This window comes from Procambarus clarkii, chromosome 23 (genome assembly GCF_040958095.1).
Source record: "Procambarus clarkii isolate CNS0578487 chromosome 23, FALCON_Pclarkii_2.0, whole genome shotgun sequence".
Lineage (NCBI taxonomy): Eukaryota > Metazoa > Arthropoda > Malacostraca > Decapoda > Cambaridae > Procambarus > Procambarus clarkii.
The window spans coordinates 12,732,686-12,754,237 of NC_091172.1; the positions used below are offsets into that span (position 1 = coordinate 12,732,686).

A 21,552-nucleotide genomic window follows, 5' to 3' on the forward strand; every position below is an offset into this window, starting at 1 on the left:
GCCAATATACAAGTGATTAGTCGGGGTTCCAAATTGGTTCCCTCGAATGTCATTTGTTTCTTGGAGGTTCAAGGTCCTCACATATACAATCAGGTCACACCTCTTGTGAAAGTAATTGTATTACTAGAAATATCAACATTATCAACTTCACCAGTATGTAGGCATATAAACTTAATGAGATGAGGAAGACTGGCCTTGTGCAAGTTTTATGTTCGAGTGAGGATGGTGTCATCACTAGCAGCAGCGTCTTGTGAGGTGTACTGAAGGAGACCATCTTCACCAGCTGGCCTAGTCACAACCTCTTGACATTGAGTTTGTGCTAAAATAATAAACATTAAACCTTGTTGTTTGGAGGAGAGAACCCCCCAAGGTTCTTGGGGGTAGGTGTTTCAGTAGTATCAGCCACAACACGGCAGTAACAGCAGTACACACAGCACAAAAGTGGAAGTAGGAGCCCAAACTTCCGTGGGAATAAACATTCCATTCACCTGGGCTCTAGGAGACTCGAACCACAGACTCTCTTTCCTTATTAAGACTACTCAAAAGCTCGGTGGAGAGAGCTTCGACCCCACACGCGTGGGGTCCGTGGATCGAGTCTGCTAGAGTCCCAGTGAAGGGAAGTAGGGGTGCTACATGGAGACTTACCGAACTCATCTGAGGTGTGAGCCAGGGCCTGGTAGTCCACTCCTCCCTGTCCCAGCAGGGCGAGGCTGCCAGCGTCGCCTCCCCCACCTTGCGGACCATCTCCCCAACCTGTCACATTTTAATGCCAACGATGATTTAGTCAACAAATGAATATATTCATCAGCTTGTGTAGGTTCTTAATATATTTTGATCTGTATACCTTTATTTGACGTTTACGTTTATATGGAATTTCTTGAAAATATGTTTATTAAACAAACCTCCAATGTAAACCTTTATTGGTTTAGGTACGTAGACGACCCTTCAGTGTGGTGGAGGTTGTGGGCCAGGAGGAGGGAGACTCACTCACCTGGTGGAGGTTGTGGGCCAGGAGGAGGGAGACTCACTCACCTGGTGGAGGTTGTGGGCCAGGAGGAGGGAGACTCACTCACCTGGTGGAGGTTGTGGGCCAGGAGGAGGGAGACTCACTCACCTGGTGGAGGTTGTGGGCCAGGAGGAGGGAGACTCACTCACCTGGTGGAGGTTGTGGGCCAGGAGGAGGGAGACTCACTCACCTGGTGGAGGTTGTGGGCCAGGAGGAGGGAGACTCACTCACCTGGTGGAGGTTGTGGGCCAGGAGGAGGGAGACTCACTCACCTGGTGGAGGTTGTGGGCCAGGAGGAGGGAGACTCACTCACCTGGTGGAGGTTGTGGGCCAGGAGGAGGGAGACTCACTCACCTGGTGGAGGTTGTGGGCCAGGAGGAGGGAGACTCACTCACCTGGTGGAGGTTGTGGGCCAGGAGGAGGGAGACTCACTCACCTGGTGGAGGTTGTGGGCCAGGAGGAGGGAGACAGTATAGTCCGGGGAGCGGAAGAGAGCACAGGTGGCCACCAGGCGGGCGAGGGCCTTCACCACGCCGCTCCGGAACACATAACTAACCAACATTAACACTCCATCAGTCACCGGCACCAGTGATAACTGTGTGCTCATAGTGCCACATTAACACTTCATTATTGAATCAATCTTTACAATTTCATGTAATAGCATCTGCATCCTACCAGTATAACTGCAGGTCATCACTTACACTACAGTACTGTAGCCGTGTAACTACAAGTCATCACTTACACTACAGTACTGTAGCCGTGTAACTACAAGTCATCACTTACACTACAGTACTGTAGCCGTGTAACTACAGGTCATCACTTACACTACAGTACTGTAGCCGTGTAACTACAAGTCATCACTTACACTACAGTACTGTAGCCGTGTAACTACAGGTCATCACTTACACTACAGTACTGTAGCCGTGTAACTACAGGTCATCACTTACACTACAGTACTGTAGCCGTGTAACTACAAGTCATCACTTACACTACAGTACTGTAGCCGTGTAACTACAGGTCATCACTTACACTACAGTACTGTAGCCGTGTAACTACAAGTCATCACTTACACTACAGTACTGTAGCCGTGTAACTACAGGTCATCACTTACACTACAGTACTGTAGCCGTGTAACTACAGGTCATCACTTACACTACAGTACTGTAGCCGTGTAACTACAAGTCATCACTTACACTACAGTACTGTAGCCGTGTAACTAGAGAACTAAACCATGCGGTATTCCCATAAAGTTGCATAGAGCGCAGCGCATGTCGTCCCTTAACTGTTGATTAATAAGGTATATTCCCCGGGTCACTGTCAACCAAGAGAGAGGTGCACGTACCCAGAATTAGCCGGAGGGTGAGAGTAGAGTATGATGTAGCAGGTGGTGCACTGGAGGGAGAGGAGAACCACCTGGCAGGTCAGCTGGTGCAGGTGGGCGTCAGTTCTCAGCTGGTGTAGTGGCTGGAGCAGGACACTGGTGCGCTCGTCGAGGAGCAGGTGTGGCCAGGCGTGGGCGGCGCCGCCCCCCTCCTCCTCCAGCACCACGTCCCTGTGGGCGTGGACCACCTCACTCTTACCATGGGCGCCAGCTGTCACACTCACGCACTCCCGCACTCTGGCGTCTACCCCACACTCACACCCGCACTCTGGCGTCTACCCAGACACACACACCCGCACTCTGGCGTCTACCCCACACTCACACCCGCACTCTGGCGTCTACCCCAGACACACACACGCACTCTGGCGTCTACCCCAGACACTCTCACACGCACTCTGGCGTCTACCCCAGACACTCTCACACACGCACTTTGGCGTCTACCCCAGACACCCCCCCCCGCACTCTGGCGTCTACCCCACACACTCACACCCCCGCACTCTGGCGTCTACCCCAGACACTCACACCCCCGCACTCTGGCGTCTACCCCACGCACTCACACCCCCGCACTCTGGCGTCTACCCCACACACTCACACCCCCGCACTCTGGCGTCTACCCCAGACACTCACACCCGCACTCTGGCGTCTACCCCACACACACACACCCGCACTCTGGCGTCTACCCCACACCCCCCCCCCGCATCCCCGCACTCTGGCGTCTACCCGACACTCTCACCCGCACTCTGGCGTCTACCCCCCCCCCCCCGCACTCTGGCGTCTACCTCACACCTCCCCCCCCCAGCATCCCCGCACTCTGGCGTCTACCCCAGACACACACACACGCAATCTGGCGTCTACCCCACACACACACACACCCGCACTCTGGCGTCTACCCCACACACACCCGCACTCTGGCGTCTACCCAGACACACACACACGCAATCTGGCGTCTACCCAGACACACACACACACCCGCACTCTGGCGTCTACACACACACGCGCACTCTGGTGTCTACACACACACACACACACACGCGCGCACTCTGGCGTCTACAAGGTGATATTTTCCTCTAAAATAAAATTCAAGAAAGTTTCCACATTTTCTTCACACAAAAATTTGTTGCGTTATCAGATGAATCATTACTGGCAGTTTGTACCCCGTGTTATCTGTTAGGCCTAACATAACAAGCGTAACGTATGTAACAAGTTGTTATTATTACTTAACTGAGTGTGCTGCAGTACTGGGCCCAGATTCACGAAGCAGTTACGTAGATACTTACTAACGTGTACAGCTTTTCTCAATCTTTGACGGCTTTATTTACATTTATTAAACAATTTACAAGCATGAAAACTTCCCAATCAACTGCTGTTATTGTTATAAACAGCCTCCTGATGCCTCCTCATTAACTGTGTAATAATTGTAAACAAAGCCGCCAAAGATTGAGAAAAGATGTACAGGTTCGTAAGTACCTGCGTAACTGCTTCGTGAATCCGGCCCCTGGGGGTCAATCTGTCATCTTAAAAAGAACGTCGCTTTTGGCCGTTTACCAGTATGGCCGAATATGGACGTAATTTGAAAATGAAAAATAAATGAAAATAAATTTTGGATTTTTTGTTCAACAACAGTAAGTTAAGGATCCTCTGGTAGGTTAGGTGGGCAGGAAATTCTCAAAGTTTCAAAACGGTATGAAAAACGTTAATGGAAAGTTTCCTCTTCTAAGATGGCCAAGTAAGCCGGACGACTCAAACAGAAAACGGAACAGTACGTCACTTTTGTGAGTCGATTTCATTTCAAATTACGTCCAAATTTGGCCATAGCGGCGCATACCAGCCAAAAGTGGCGTTATTTTAAAGAGGACGGGTTGGGTTATGTCTCGTGACAGGTACTGAACAAGTTAAGATACCTTTGACTGTTTTCCCCATAACATCATCGTTCAATTGTTTTACAACCAGGTTCTCAATTACTGTTGGGTACACAGGTGAGACCTGAGTGAAGGATGACGGGTGAGGCAATACTGTGACGGGTGTGACCGTATTGTGACGGGTGTGACAATACTGTGACGGGTGTGACCGTATTGTGACGGGTGTGACAATACTGTGACCGTGCTGTGACGGGTGTGATCGTATTGTGACGGGTGTGGCAATACTGTGACGGTTGTGACCGTATTGTGACAATACTGTGACAGGTGTGACCGTGCTGTGACGGGTGTGACCGTGCTGTGACGGGTGTGACCGTGCTGTGACGGTTGTGACCGTATTGTGACAATACTGTGACGGTTGTGACCGTGCTGTGACGGTTGTGACCGTGCTGTGACGGGTGTGACCGTGCTGTGACGGGTGTGACCGTGCTGTGACGGGTGTGGCAATACTGTGACGGGTGTGACCGTGCTGTGACGGGTGTGGCAATACTGTGACGGGTGTGGCAATACTGTGACGGGTGTGACTATACTGTGACGGGTGTGGCAATACTGTGACGGGTGTGACAATACTGTGACGGGTGTGACAATACTGTGACGGGTGTGACAATACTGTGACGGGTGTGACAATACTGTGACAATACTGTGACGGGTGTGACAATACTGTGGCGGGTGTGACAATACTGTGGCGGGTGTGACGGTGCTGTGGCGGGTGTGACCGTGCTGTGACGGGTGTGACCGTGCTGTGACGGGTGTGACCGTGCTGTGACGGGTGTGACCGTGCTGTGACGGGTGTGACAATACTGTGACGGGTGTGACAATACTGTGACGGGTGTGACGGTGCTATGACGGGTGTGACAATACTGTGACGGGTGTGACAATACTGTGACGGGTGTGACAATACTGTGACGGGTGTGACAATACTGTGACGGGTGTGACAATACTGTGACGGGTGTGACAATACTGTGACGGGTGTGACAATACTGTGACGGGTGTGACAATACTGTGACGGGTGTGACAATACTGTGACGGGTGTGACAATACTGTGACGGGTGTGATAATACTGTGACGGTGCTGTGACGGGTGTGACAATACTGTGACGGGTGTGACAATACTGTGACGGGTGTGATAATACTGTGACGGTGCTGTGACGGGTGTGACAATACTGTGACGGGTGTGACCGTGCTGTGACGGGTGTGACAATACTGTGACCGTGTTGTGACGGGTGGGGTGCGTCGTGGGGCAGCAAGAGGGGCAGGTCGCACCTGAGACACCTCTCCACCAGGTTGATGTTATAAATGGAGGTGAGGATGTAGTGGAGCTCGGCGTTGTTGGTGACAGTAGAGGAGGCCACCAGGGTGAAGGTGTCCGGGCTGGCCCCACCACCACCGGCCTCACGCTGCGGCGGCGGCGGCTCCTCCACACTCGGGATGATCCTGGCTCTCTTCTCCTCACGGCTCCCCTCCTCCTCCACCCTCCCGCCTGCCAACAAACAGTACAACTCGCCTCATTATAATACACCTTCAAAAATATATCATCTCTACTTGTACAGTTTCTTGAGTGAATTAAAGCTGCCGTTTAGCAGTTACTTGGAGGTATAATAAAGGTAGAGAATAGTGTGATGATACGCACCTGGGAGGTGGGTGAGGGAGATGACTGGGATGTTCTGCCTGGTGCAGTGTTGGACGCAGGCGGAGGCTGGCACGCCGGCACCCTCCCACTCCACCACCAGACTGAACTGTGAGCACGGCAGCTGGTGGAGCGCCTCGCCGCCCTCCGCCTCACTCCACACCACCACACTGTGACTCTCCAGCCTGCGACACACACCCCGTCACATATTACACAACACCCACACCAACTCTCATATATACACACTATGTATATACATATATCGAAGGGTACAAAAGTTGCCCGGGTCTCTCGCTCTTTATATATCTTTGTCTATAAAAAACTGTCTATGGTATAAGTCTGTCTGTCTATCTCTCTATCATTCTCTCTCTCTCTCTCTCTTTTACTCTTTTTCCCCCTATCCCCTATTACCTTCCCTTCCAGCCCCCCTTCTCTCCCGTCACCCCCACCCACCCCCCCACTCCCCCCTCAACACAATAAGAGCAATTAGTTAGTATAATTAATGGAATATTCAAAAATATAATAGTTACCAGATTGCTTTGAATCTGTGGGAGTTTAGTGGGTTGACCATCGGTAGGACTGAGCAGCAGCACCAGCAGCAGCAGCGGACTAGTCAAGTTACATGCTTTATGGTGCTACGGCCCAAGTTTGAATATCACAAAATTTATATTCATTTTCCCGAAATCAGTAAATAATGTTGTAAACTACTATTTTGTTATAGTCTGGTGTAATTTTCTTGTTTTCAAAATATTTACCTCTGTAAATATCTACGCAGGATTTATCTATATATAGAAAAAATATATAAATTTCCTGCGTAAATACCTACGCAGGAAATTATATATATATATATTATATATATATATATATATATATATATATATATATATATATATATATATATATATATATATATATATATATATATATATAAATCTGAGGTCCTCAGAGTTCAAAGGGGAACAGCGTGCCACGGTCACATTCAGACTCCCCCCCCCCCCCCCCGCACGACCATGTTTGGCACTGCCCGCCAGCGACACCAACAAATATTTACAAAGTAACCTTTTGAAACAACAAAAAATCTTATGGTAATATGCGCCAGTATTCACTGATCTCGGGGAAATGAACAGAAATGTTCTGGTGGCGTTCAAATTGGCGATAACTTGCGCGTTCTCGCATAAAACAGAAGATTCTTACACGCCTTTAAGGCTTTCTCAAGCCAGTTACATTTTTGTATAAGAGAAAGACAGACAGTGTCAGGGAGAAGCAGAGGCAGAGTAAGCCAAACAGACAATGACAGAGACAGACAGGCATTGAGGAAATAGGCAGAATGAGGCTGGGACAGTCAGGGAAAATGAGGCAGACAGCAGATGGATGGATAGATGAATAGATAAGTTGTCTAGATTGATGGATAAATGGATAGACAGCTGGATAGGTATATAGATGAATAGGACAGATGGATGGATAGATTGATGGAGAGATGGGAGACAGACCCCCAGGCCACGCTGATATATAGTATACTGTAAGAGAGACTGTCTCTGTTTAAAGGTGGAGGCCACAGCCTCGGGGCTAAAGCCTTACCCAAATGTATAGGGAAGATGGTCTGGGGTACGGGACGGACATAGGCAGGTCGGGGTAGGCCAAAATTAAATGATTTAATAAATATGATTAATCATTCACACCCCCGACCCGATTCTCAACGATGCAATCCTGGTTAAGTGTGAAATATATTCGTTCAGTTGTCCGAACACTTTTCATCAAAACAAATTATTTCTTTAAATACAAATTAGTTTAATTTCTCAATATTATTTTTTTTATGAAAGGGAAGAGCGGATAATTGGGGGGGGGGGGCAGAGGTTGATGGGGGGGAAGGGGGCAGGGATTGATGGGGGGAGAGGGGGGGCAGAGGTTGATGTGGGGGGAGGGGGGCAGAGGTTGATGTGGGGGGAGTGGGCAGAAAGGTTGATGTTTGAGGGAGGACGAGAGGAAGGATGAGAGGGGAACCAAACCCTTAGAGGACAGAGGACCAGATCAAATACTATACTAAAACCCTAAAGTTGTGAACCGGAGCGCGTGATGGGTCTGCCTTTGGTGGTCATGGTGGCAGAGGTGTCGCTTGCCCAACCCGTCCTCGTACAAACTAGGTCACATTTCGCTCGTATGCGCACTCAGGCTAAACATCTACGTAATTCAAAATTAAATCGGCTCACAAAAAGTGATGTACTGTCCCGTTTTGTTTTGGGCTTAGGCTGTTAGGTTAGGAGAGGAAACCTTCAATTAATGGTTTTCATGATGTTTTGAGACCTTAGGAGAACTTCCTGCCCTCCGTACCTACCAGAGGACCCTTAACTTGCTGTTTTGGGGAAAAAATTAACAAAATTTAATTGGACAATAAATTTCCATTTCGAATTGTCAATATTTGGCCGTAGTGCACACGAGCGAACAGCGACGTAATCTGAAAGAGGAAGGGGCGCTGCTTCTTACCGGAGACACTAAGACAGCTTCAATTATATAAAATTAAGGCACCGGGTGAGTCTTGTGGTGAGGAGTTCCGCTCTAGGGGATCTCTGCTCCAGGGATTAGTTAGGGCAGGACAACGGAAGCTGGCCGGTAAGTCTGGTAGAATTCTACCCTGATTATTTCTGGTAACGAAGGAGGTGGGACTACTAGGTCCGCCTCCATCTTAATTAACAGTTACGTTATTGCTTGAGAGCGAATATATTTTTACAATTCTGGTGCATCAGTTAACACAGTTAATCACACAGGCCTCATTAAAACAGCAATGAATTAAGTTTTAAAAACATTAAAAATTTTAAATAGTCTACAATAGATTGTTGATCTTGACAATTTTGTTGTGGGATTGTTTATTTTCTCCACTCATAAGGTGCCTAGATACGTTCTTGTGCCTCTGTTATGTGTTACGGCTCGGAATGCAGGGTCAGCTGTTTGAGTCTTCAGTATTATGTTGGAGCCCAGTAAGACTTGAGCAGGCAGAGGTGGGATAAATATTATTGTCTGAGACTTACCTTATATCATTCGTGGTCAGGATTACTGTATTCAGGAGATATATATATAGGCATGAAGCTGCATGAACGCGCAAGCCATAGATCACTAAGAACTCTTTGACCCGGCCAGGATTCGAACCCATGCCGTCCAGGATCACCCCTAAACGTACACAGTACCGTGACCACCGTACCAATGATCGTCTATAAGGATTGGTCAGTCCTGGTGCTTATTAACTAAGCTCCCTGACTGACCAACCCCCGACGACACTCATGGATCCATTTGGGTACAGTTTTTCATCAAATTCTGGCGCATGCACGGGCCGCACTGAGTCTAACATGTGTGAGAAAGCTGCACGACCGCGCAAGCCAAGACGATCATTGGTGCGGCGGTGGTCACGGTACTGTGTACGTTTAGGGGTGATCCTGGACGGCATGGGTTCGAATCCTTGCCGGGTCAAAGAGTTCTTAGTGATATATATATATATATATATATATATATATATATATATATATATATATATATATATTATATATATATATATATATATATATATATATATATATATATATATATATATATATATATATATTATATATATATATATATATATATTATATATATACACACACACATATACATACAAGAGTTCTTACATTCTTGTACAGCCACTAGCAGGCATAGCGTTTCTGGCAAGTCTTTAGGTCTATGTCCACCGGAATACGACCCCACGAAATCGTTTAATAACCAGGCACCGATTTTACTGTTTGGTAAACAGTGGCTACAGTTAGGGATTGACGCCCTGTAAATCCTCCCCGGCCAGGATACGAACCCAGGACAAAGCGCTTGCGAAACGCCAGGAGCGTGTCTTACCACTACACCACGGAGACTGCAATACTATATTGGTAAGAGAATTATCTTCTACTTTAATGTTACTTTGTCATTAAATTGACCCCGTACTAGTAATGTATTTGTCAGTCAATATATTCAACTATTAATTCTCGCAATCTATAAATATACATGTTTGGAAATGTAGTAATTCAATGTTTTTATCTTCAGCTTCCTTGTTTTGGCCCCTGTGGTTGCTTCCTTCACCCAAGATAACAATTTAAACAACCTAAAATAACAACAATACTGAACAAGCAATATGGACAAAAAACCAGCAAGATGAAGAGGGGTCATCTCACACTCGAAGAACCTGGTGGTAACCCTGCAGGCCGGTAAGGAGGGCCACGGAGATCGAACCAAGGCACGCACGAAGTTCCTCACACAAGCACTCTGTCTCCCTCTTCGCCACCACCAGCACCTGTATAGGGTGAGATGACTTACTTTAATCAACTGTATTTTGCTCTACGCGGGACACGGTGTGTTTGTGTGTTGTTTTCAAGTGGTTGTTTGTTCTTCTTGTTGTGTACTGGCGGTTGTGTTCTAGTGGTCGACGTGATCTTGTTCATGTTCTCCTGAAGGGCAGAGAGGTGACAAGGGTCGGTGAGAGGCAGAGAGGTGTCGAGGGTCGGTGAGAGGCAGAGAGGTGACGAGGGTCGGTGAGAGGCAGAGAGGTGACAAGGGTCGGTGAGAGGCAGAGAGGTGACAAGGGTCGGTGAGAGGCAGAGAGGTGACAAGGGTCGGTGAGAGGTAGAGAGGTGACAAGGGTCGGTGAGAGGCAGAGAGGTGACAAGGGTCGGTGAGAGGCAGAGAGGTGACGAGGGTCGGTGAGAGGCAGAGAGGTGACAAGGGTCGGTGAGAGGCAGAGAGGTGACGAGGGTCGGTGAGAGGCAGAGAGGTGACGAGGGTCGGTGAGGGGGCAGAGAGGTGACGAGGGTCGGTGAGGGGGCAGAGAGGTGACGAGGGTCGGTGAGGGGCAGAGAGGTGACGAGGGTCGGTGAGGGGCAGAGAGGTGACGAGGGGCAGAGAGGTGACGAGGGACAGAGAGGTGATGTATTATTGCCTCTTCAGTGGAAAACTGAACCAAAACATGTTCTGGTTCTGCATGTCTCTTCCCTGCTCACTCATCCTTCCTGTGAGTTGTTGTGTGTTCTTGTGGGTGTGTGTGTTCCTGTGTGTTGTGTGTTCTTGTGGGTGTGTGTGTTCCTGTGTGTTGTGTGTTCTTGTGGGTGTGTGTGTTCCTGTGTGTTCTTGTGGGTGTGTGTGTTCCTGTGTGTTGTGTGTTCTTGTGGGTGTGTGTGTTCCTGTGTGTTCTTGTGGGTGTGTGTGTTCCTGTGTGTTGTGTGTTCTTGTGCGTGTGTGTTCTTGTGCGTGTGTGTTCTTGTGGGTGTGTGTTCTTGTGCGTGTGTGTTCTTGTGGGTGTGTGTTCTTGTGCGTGTGTGTTCTTGTGCGTGTGTGTTCTTGTGGGTGTGTGTGTTCCTGTGTGTTCTTGGGGGTTCTCGTGGGTGGGTGTTCATAAGATTGAATGTTTTTGTATGTTTGTGTTCTGCAGTTGTTTTCCTGTGGTCGATTGTTCTTGTGGGTGTATTCACCTAGTTGTGAATACAACTAGGTGCAATATTGCGGAGGAATACATTGCTGGGGGAATACAACCCCCGCAACCTAGTTGTAGGGGTTGAGCTCTGCTCCTTCGGCCCGCCTCTCAACTGTTACTAACTAGTTAAATTTTACTACTAACTTTTATTTCCCCCCCCCCCCACACACACACACAGGAAGGTGTTTGTGTATGCGTAACAGCTGTCTAACTCCTAGGTACCTATTTACTGCTAGGTAACAGGCGCATCAGGGTGAAAGAAACGCTGCCCATCTCTTTCCGCCGGCGCCGGCAATCGAACCCGGGACCACAGGACTACGAATCCAGTGTGCTGTCTACTCAGCCACCAGCGCCCCCTAATGTGTTTTCTGACGGTTGTGTGTTCTTGTGGTTGTGCGTTCTAGTGATTATGTAGTGTTGTGGGTTGTGTTACAGGTCGGGTACACGTACGGTTGAGAGGCGGGACCAAAGAGCCAGAGCTCAACCCCCTCAAGCAGTGAAGCATACATAAATATGTTGACTGAATAATAAATTATACATTTATCAAAAATGTAATTATAAGTTAGCTCAAATGTTTGTGACAAGCTGTCACGCTGATTACGGCGTTCAGGGCAGTCACTCCAACCTGTATACTTTATTATTATTAACATCTTTATTGACAACATTAATTACAATTTTGCCTAATCTGAGGATTTCGATTAAGTCTTATTAAAGTGAGGATAATGCTGGTATTCACTGTCACGCAGGACAGAGGGTCATACACAAGACAATAGGTCTAAACTGTAGGCGGAGGTACATATATATCATGGTTACCTATATACTGAGAGGCGGGGGTTGAGCTCTGGCTCTTTGGTCCCGCCTCTCAACCGTCAATCAACAGGAATCTGTACACCTGTTGATTGACGGTTGAGAGGCGGGACCAAAGAGCCAGAGCTCAACCCTCGCAAGCACAACTAGGTGAGTACCGAGATGGTTGGGGCTGAAGGTCCCCAAGCCGGCGCCCGAGGGCAGACACCGCCCTTCTCTCACGTCGGAGCGAAGCCGCTAGAGATGATGCTACAGTTTTGTGGGATTGAAGCCCTTGAGTGTTGACAACAGTCGTGTCCTTGAGTGTTGACAACAACAGCCGTGTCCTTGAGTGTTGACAACAGTCGTGTCCTTGAGTGTTGACAACAACAGCCGTGTCCTTGAGTGTTGACAACAACAGCCGTGTCCTTGAGTGTTGACAACAGTCGTGTCCTTGAGTGTTGACACAACAGCCGTGTCCTTGAGTGTTGACACAACAGCCGTGTCCTTGAGTGTTGACACAACAGCCGTGTCCTTGAGTGTTGACACAACAGCCGTGTCCTTGAGTGTTGACACAACAGCCGTGTCCTTGAGTGTTGACACAACAGCCGTGTCCTTGAGTGTTGACACAACAGTCGTGTCCTTGAGTGTTGACACAACAGCCGTGTCCTTGAGTGTTGACACAACAGTCGTGTCCTTGAGTGTTGACACAACAGCCGTGTCCTTGAGTGTTGACACAACAGCCGTGTCCTTGAGTGTTGACACAACAGCCGTGTCCTTGAGTGTTGACACAACAGCCGTGTCCTTGAGTGTTGACACAACAGCCGTGTCCTTGAGTGTTGACACAACAGCCGTGTCCTTGAGTGTTGACACAACAGTCGTGTCCTTGAGTGTTGACACAACAGCCGTGTCCTTGAGTGTTGCCACAACAGCCGTGTCCTTGAGTGTTGACACAACAGTCGTGTCCTTGAGTGTTGACACAGCAGCCGTGTCCATGTTTGACATGACACCTTCAATCCGGTGCCCCCAGGAATCACATGAGACAAGCCCACGACATCACCCTAACAAGAGAAATGAACAAAAATACCTGTATAATAGACAAAACCCAAGATGCAAGAAGGTTACAAAGTCTTGAAGCAGTTCACATTAGAATAGAACAACCAACCATGAACACCCAAATCACGGAACTATTTACTCTACCCACCATGAGAGTAAGGACAAGACCGGAATATAACGATGCCAACACAGAAGACACTGTTCAACATAACAGGCCAATTACACTTGACTAATCTTTGTATGTAGATAGGAGCTGCCTCGTATGGGCCAATAGGCCTTCTGCAGTTACCTTTATTCTTATGTTCTTATGTGCTTCGTCCCCCATTTATCCCCTATGTATCCCCCTTGTTTTTACCTTTATTACCTGACCCCATACGGGTATAAATCAACGAGTCCTGTAATTTCATTTCACTTGAGAATGAACCATGGAGGTTCGAAACGTTGTGCAAATTGTATAAATAATTGTAATACATTCTATAATAATTCACTTTTTTCTTCACCTTGAAATAATGAAAATGAGTTTTGGAGAACCTCTTTCAGCTGAGCCCTGATGCTAGGAAAATAGAGGGATAGAAGCCCTAAACCAGAAGATAGTAAATACTGAATATGCGGTCATATTCAATGAGACATGTTTAAAAGAAAACCTGCTGCCAGTATTCACCAATATATATATATATATATATATATATATATATATATATATATATATATATATATATATATATATATATATATATATATATATATATATCCTAACCTAATTATCCTAACTAATGTTAGGATAATTAGTTATCCTAACCTAATGTACCTATATTAACCTACTATACCCCAGTTTAACCAGTCAGCCAGCTTGTACCTTTGTTATTTATATATTATATCCCTAAATCCCATACATATGGTCTCCACAACCAACCCATATATAACAGCAACCTATCTACAACGCATTCAACTCTCCAGTTAAATCTTCCAGTGATATTTAATATTAAAATATTTATAGTGTAATTCTTGCTCATTTTTGTCAGTCAATATCTGTCGCTAATTACAAATTATTTTATTAAATATTCCAATAATTATATTCAATACAACTGACTGTCTAATATTATCAGTGTGTGTGTGTGTGTGTGTGTGTGTGTGTGTGTGTGTGTGTGTGTGTGTGTGTGTGTGTGTGTGTATTCACTTAGTTGTGCTTGCGGGGGTTGAGCTCTGCACTTTCGGCCCGCGTCTCAACTGTCAATCAACTGTTTACTAACTACTTTTGTTTCCCACACCACACACACCCCACGAAGCAGCCCGCGACAGCTGACTAACTCCCAGGTACCTATTTACTGCTTGGTAACAGGGGCATTCAGGGTGAAAGAAACTTTGCTCATTTGTTTCTGCCTGGTGCAGGAATCGAACCCGCGCCACAGAATTACGAGTCCTGCGCGCTATCCACCAGGCTACCAGGCCCCCATATGTGTGTGTGTGTGTGTGTGTGTGTGTGTGTGTGTGTGTGTGTGTGTGTGTGTGTGTGTGTGTGTGTGTGTGTGTGTGTGTGTGCATTTCATTTTTAACTGACGTCAGTTTGAACTGTGACAGTTATAACTGAACAGTCATAACTGTCAGTTAAAACTGCACGTGTGTGGCCGGCCTAAAACTACTCGGTTGTGCCCTTGAGTGCTAACAACCGTGCCCTTGAGTGCTAACACAGCAGCCGTGTCCTTGAGTGCTAACACAGCAGCCGTGTCCTTGAGTGCTAACACAGCAGCCGTGCCCTTGAGTGCTAACACAGCAGCCGTGCCCTTGAGTGCTAACACAGCAGCCGTGCCCTTGGGTGCTAACACAGCAGCCGTGTCCTTGAGTGCTAACACAGCAGCCGTGCTCTTGAGTGCTAACACAGCAGCCGTGCTCTTGAGTGCTAACACAGCAGCCGTGCCCTTGAGTGCTAACACAGCAGCCGTGCCCTTGAGTGCTAACACAGCAGCCGTGTCCTTGAGTGCTAACACAGCAGCCGTGTCCTTGAGTGCTAACACAGCAGCCGTGCCCTTGAGTGCTAACACAGCAGCCGTGTCCTTGAGTGCTAACACAGCAGCCGTGCCCTTGAGTGCTAACACAGCAGCCGTGCCCTTGAGTGCTAACACAGCAGCCGTGCCCTTGAGTGCTAACACAGCAGCCGTGCCCTTGAGTGCTAACACAGCAGCCGTGCCCTTGAGTGCTAACACAGCAGCCGTGCCCTTGAATGTTAGCACAACAACTCATCTTATCAATAACCAGAGGTTCAGATAACGGAATGTAAGGTCCTATCAACTTTTGGTTCTTATCTTAAGCTGTTATCTTCACACACTTCTAAACGATGCTAGCTACTGTGCACCGCTATGCAGGCGATCCCTTTGACACAGCCTCTTGTCCTTGAAGTGACAAGTAGGCCAAAGCCTCTCGTTCTATAAGTGGTTAGTATGGAGCATTCTCAAGTAAGTAAGTAATTATCAAAAGAAGGCACCAAACCGGGAAGGCTATGTAGCACCATCAAATACGCAAAATAATCAGAGGGCGCTAAATATCACCAAGGATGCCAATACGAGAACAAAAACGCATAAGGCGAACGATATCAAAAGTATCCGAGTCACTGGAGCATTCTCAAAGTGTCCGGTGAAGTCCGAGTCATTCGCAAAGTGGTTAATTCCCTTGAAACACAAACCGAAACTGTCTATTTTCCGCTTGTTACAACTTGTAATAAAGTTGTTACATCTTGGCTTAACGTGTTTATGACGTATTAGAACGTTGTTACAACTTGTTATATTGGTTGTTATAACTGGTTAGGAGGTGTTAAAACTTGTTCGAACGTTGTGCCAACGTCGTAGTTTTGGTGTGTGTTTGGCGGGAATTGAGTCAATATTTAATACAAATAATCGTTACTAGACGTGAATTGTTGTACGAGACGCTAGGAAGCAAACACGTCTGGAATTGTTGTACGAGGCGCTAGGAAGCAAACACGTCTGGAATTGTTGTACGAGACGCTAGGAAGCAAACACGTCTGGAATTGTTGTACGAGACGCTAGGAAGCAAACACGTCTGGAATTGTTGTACGAGGCGCTAGGAAGCAAACACGTCTGGAATTGTTGTACGAGGCGCTAGGAAGCAAACACGTCTGGAATTGTTGTACGAGACGCTAGGAAGCAAACACGTCTGGAATTGTTGTACGAGACGCTAGGAAGCAAACACGTCTGGAATTGTTGTACGAGACGCTAGGAAGCAAACACGTCTGGAATTGTTGTACGAGACGCTAGGAAGCAAACACGTCTGGAATTGTTGTACGAGACGCTAGGAAGCAAACACGTCTGGAATTGTTGTACGAGGCGCTAGGAAGCAAACACGTCTGGAATTGTTGTACGAGGCGCTAGGAAGCAAACACGTCTGGAATTGTTGTACGAGGCGCTAGGAAGCAAACACGTCTGGAATTGTTGTACGAGACGCTAGGAAGCAAACACGTCTGGAATTGTTGTACGAGACGCTAGGAAGCAAACACGTCTGGAATTGTTGTACGAGACGCTAGGAAGCAAACACGTCTGGAATTGTTGTACGAGGCGCTAGGAAGCAAACACGTCTGGAATTGTTGTACGAGACGCTAGGAAGCAAACACGTCTGGAATTGTTGTACGAGACGCTAGGAAGCAAACACGTCTGGAATTGTTGTACGAGGCGCTAGGAAGCAAACACGTCTGGAATTGTTGTACGAGGCGCTAGGAAGCAAACACGTCTGGAATTGTTGTACGAGGCGCTAGGAAGCAAACACGTCTGGAATTGTTGTACGAGGCGCTAGGAAGCAAACACGTCTGGAATTGTTGTACGAGGCGCTAGGAAGCAAACACGTCTGGAATTGTTGTACGAGGCGCTAGGAAGCAAACACGTCTGGAATTGTTGTACGAGACGCTAGGAAGCAAACACGTCTGGAATTGTTGTACGAGACGCTAGGAAGCAAACACGTCTGGAATTGTTGTACGAGACGCTAGGAAGCAAACACGTCTGGAATTGTTGTACGAGGCGCTAGGAAGCAAACACGTCTGGAATTGTTGTACGAGACGCTAGGAAGCAAACACGTCTGGAATTGTTGTACGAGGCGCTAGGAAGCAAACACGTCTGGAATTGTTGTACGAGGCGCTAGGAAGCAAACACGTCTGGAATTGTTGTACGAGGCGCTAGGAAGCAAACACGTCTGGAATTGTTGTACGAGGCGCTAGGAAGCAAACACGTCTGGAATTGTTGTACGAGGCGCTAGGAAGCAAACACGTCTGGAATTGTTGTACGAGGCGCTAGGAAGCAAACACGTCTGGAATTGTTGTACGAGGCGCTAGGAAGCAAACACGTCTGGAATTGTTGTACGAGACGCTAGGAAGCAAACACGTCTGGAATTGTTGTACGAGACGCTAGGAAGCAAACACGTCTGGAATTGTTGTACGAGGCGCTAGGAAGCAAACACGTCTGGAATTGTTGTACGAGACGCTAGGAAGCAAACACGTCTGGAATTGTTGTACGAGACGCTAGGAAGCAAACACGTCTGGAATTGTTGTACGAGACGCTAGGAAGCAAACACGTCTGGAATTGTTGTACGAGACGCTAGGAAGCAAACACGTCTGGAATTGTTGTACGAGACGCTAGGAAGCAAACACGTCTGGAATTGTTGTACGAGGCGCTAGGAAGCAAACACGTCTGGAATTGTTGTACGAGACGCTAGGAAGCAAACACGTCTGGAATTGTTGTACGAGGCGCTAGGAAGCAAACACGTCTGGAATTGTTGTACGAGGCGCTAGGAAGCAAACACGTCTGGAATTGTTGTACGAGACGCTAGGAAGCAAACACGTCTGGAATTGTTGTACGAGGCGCTAGGAAGCAAACACGTCTGGAATTGTTGTACGAGACGCTAGGAAGCAAACACGTCTGGAATTGTTGTACGAGACGCTAGGAAGCAAACACGTCTGGAATTGTTGTACGAGACGCTAGGAAGCAAACACGTCTGGAATTGTTGTACGAGACGCTAGGAAGCAAACACGTCTGGAATTGTTGTACGAGACGCTAGGAAGCAAACACGTCTGGAATTGTTGTACGAGGCGCTAGGAAGCAAACACGTCTGGAATTGTTGTACGAGACGCTAGGAAGCAAACACGTCTGGAATTGTTGTACGAGACGCTAGGAAGCAAACACGTCTGGAATTGTTGTACGAGACGCTAGGAAGCAAACACGTCTGGAATTGTTGTACGAGGCGCTAGGAAGCAAACACGTCTGGAATTGTTGTACGAGGCGCTAGGAAGCAAACACGTCTGGAATTCGGAAAGCACCAGCTGGTAAACACACAAAATCCATTGTATACGTGTTTTTTATGACCCAAATTACAGAGTAGACTAAAGTAAACTATATTTGACCTTGATCGATTAACCTTTGTGGCAATTTTAGCAGGCCAAAAATGAATTTATCTTATTCAAACTAGGACAAAGATATAATAATATTTTGTATATTAGAAGGGATGCATCTATTATGTTTATATTTGTGGGTATAATGGCAAGTTCTTGGTTGTAGGCCAAGAATTAGGCATTGTATCCTTACATCAAATGGCACATAACATATGATAAATGATGAGAGCATTTGATTCTTCTCCAATCATACAGAGCACTCATGCCATGCAAAACTTGTAATTACAATTGTTGTGTCTGAACAATAGAAACAATCACACTCTACACAGTACACGATACACACAGCCAGCTGAACATTTCCCCAAGTTTCTCATCAAGAAACTTCTCACTCTTCTTTCATTTCTCAAGTCCACATTGATATTGAACTTTTTAAGCGTGTGTGAGATCTTTGATAGATTATCTGTATAAGAGAGAGAACAAATTAATTTTTTGCAATACTGAACTTCTCCTGGGTTAGTGTTATAATATGTTCTTTTATCCTGCCTCAAAGCTGCATAACATTTTGCATATTACAACTTCATAGCAATCTAAAGAAAACGGGCAACAAAAATTATTCCAGAGCTAAATCATCTGACGTATCAGGAAAGTTTGAGGGCCACAGGGCTAACAACACTACAAGTCAGGCATGACCGGCCGGATCTCATCGAAACCTTTAAAATACTGAACAATTTGGAGGATGTCGATCCGGACCATTTGTTCAAAAGGTCAGATGTAACGCGAACGACAAGCAACGGGTCCTAGTTCAACAAACCACAATGTAGGACAGAAAACAGATGCTTTTTCACCCATAGGGTTGTAAACCCGTGGAACCGCCTACCCGCCGAAGCCGTAACCGTTAAAACTCTGCTGGGTTTAAATATACAGCTGGAAAAGATCATCAGGGCAAATGGGGAGACGTCTGGCAAGCCGCCGGCCTTCTGTCGTCATCGAGGCCACTAGTATTAGTGGCCCTCAGGTAAATTCAGGTAAACAAAATCTTTGACATTTCGTGATTAATAAATTCTAGCACTCATAATGCTCTCAGAAACAAGGAGGATAATACTGAACCTTTAACTGATTTGATGGTTTGAAAATGTAATGCATTCCTATAAACACTGAATTTGATGGTTCCATCTTTTCTATAAATCATAATAACCCAAAACGGTAGAGCGGCATTGGCAAACTACTACACATCAAACTACCTCAACTACTATTAACAACCAGCTCATATTTATGTACATTCTACCAGCCTCATGACCAGGACAATAGGTGCCACACTCTGCACCAGCCTCAAGACCAAGACAATAGGTGCCACACTCTGCACCAGCCTCAAGACCAGGACAATAGTTGCCACACACTGCACCAGCCTCAAGACCAAGACAATAGGCGCCACACACTGCACCAGCCTCATGACCAGGACAATAGGCGCCACACACTGCACCAGCCTCAAGACCAGGACAATAGTTGCCACACACTGCACCAGCCTCAAGACCAGGACAATAGGCGCCACACACTGCACCAGCCTCAAGACCAGGACAATAGGCGCCACACACTGCACCAGCCTCAAGACCAAGACAATAGGCGCCACACACTGCACCAGCCTCATGACCAGGACAATAGGCGCCACACACTGCACCAGCCTCAAGACCAAGACAATAGGCGCCACACACTGCACCAGCCTCATGACCAAGACAATAGGCGCCACACACTGCACCAGCCTCATGACCAGGACAATAGTTGCCACACACTGCACCAGCCTCAAGACCAGGACAATAGTTGCCACACACTGCACCAGCCTCAAGACCAGGACAATAGTCGCCACACACTGCACCAGCCTCAAGACCAAGACAATAGGTGCCACACACTGCACCAGCCTCAAGACCAGGACAATAGTTGCCACACACTGCACCAGCCTCATGACCAGGACAATAGTTGCCACACTCTGCACCAGCCTCAAGACCAAGACAATAGTTGCCACACTCTGCACCAGCCTCAAGACCAGGACAATAGTTGCCACACACTGCACCAGCCTCATGACCAGGACAATAGTTGCCACACACTGCACCAGCCTCAAGACCAGGACAATAGTCGCCACACACTGCACCAGCCTCTTGACCAGGACAATAGGCGCCACACACTGCACCAGCCTCAAGACCAGGACAATAGGCGCCACACACTGCACCAGCCTCAAGACCAAGACAATAGTTGCCACACTCTGCACCAGCCTCAAGACCAGGACAATAGTTGCCACACACTGCACCAGCCTCAAGACCAAGACAATAGGCGCCACACACTGCACCAGCCTCATGACCAGGACAATAGTTGCCACACACTGCACCAGCCTCATGACCAGGACAATAGGCGCCACACACTGCACCAGCCTCAAGACCAGGACAATAGGCGCCACACACTGCACCAGCCTCATGACCAGGACAATAGTTGCCACACACTGCACCAGCCTCATGACCAGGACAATAGTTGCCACACACTGCACCAGCCTCATGACCAGGACAATAGTTGCCACACACTGCACCAGCCTCATGACCAGGACAATAGGCGCCACACACTGCACCAGCCTCATGACCAGGACAATAGGCGCCACACACTGCACCAGCCTCATGACCAGGACAATAGTCGCCACACACTGCACCAGCCTCAAGACCAAGACAATAGGCGCCACACACTGCACCAGCCTCATGACCAGGACAATAGTCGCCACACACTGCACCAGCCTCAAGACCAAGACAATAGTCGCCACACACTGCACCAGCCTCATGACCAGGACAATAGTTGCCACACACTGCACCAGCCTCAAGACCAGGACAATAGTCGCCACACACTGCACCAGCCTCATGACCAGGACAATAGGCGCCACACACT

The 21,552-nt window shown here is 47.5% G+C and overlaps 1 protein-coding gene across 2 annotated transcripts in view; it reads right to left on the reverse strand.

The window, feature by feature from the left end:
* Window positions 1–21,552, reverse strand: part of LOC123764090 (uncharacterized) — a 30,809-nt gene that overhangs the window by 8,136 nt on the left and 1,121 nt on the right. Inside the window, exons 2-7 of one of the 2 annotated variants that reach the window (XM_069329892.1) lie at window positions 10,117–10,235; window positions 5,933–6,114; window positions 5,566–5,782; window positions 2,349–2,558; window positions 1,443–1,557; window positions 646–753 (exon numbers count right to left, since the gene is read on the reverse strand). In XM_069329892.1, coding sequence (XP_069185993.1) covers window positions 646–753; window positions 1,443–1,557; window positions 2,349–2,558; window positions 5,566–5,782; window positions 5,933–6,114; window positions 10,117–10,235 — 951 coding nt within the window. The remainder of the gene's footprint in view (window positions 1–645; window positions 754–1,442; window positions 1,558–2,348; window positions 2,559–5,565; window positions 5,783–5,932; window positions 6,115–10,116; window positions 10,236–21,552) is intronic. The other variant, XM_069329893.1, reaches the window with a different exon arrangement.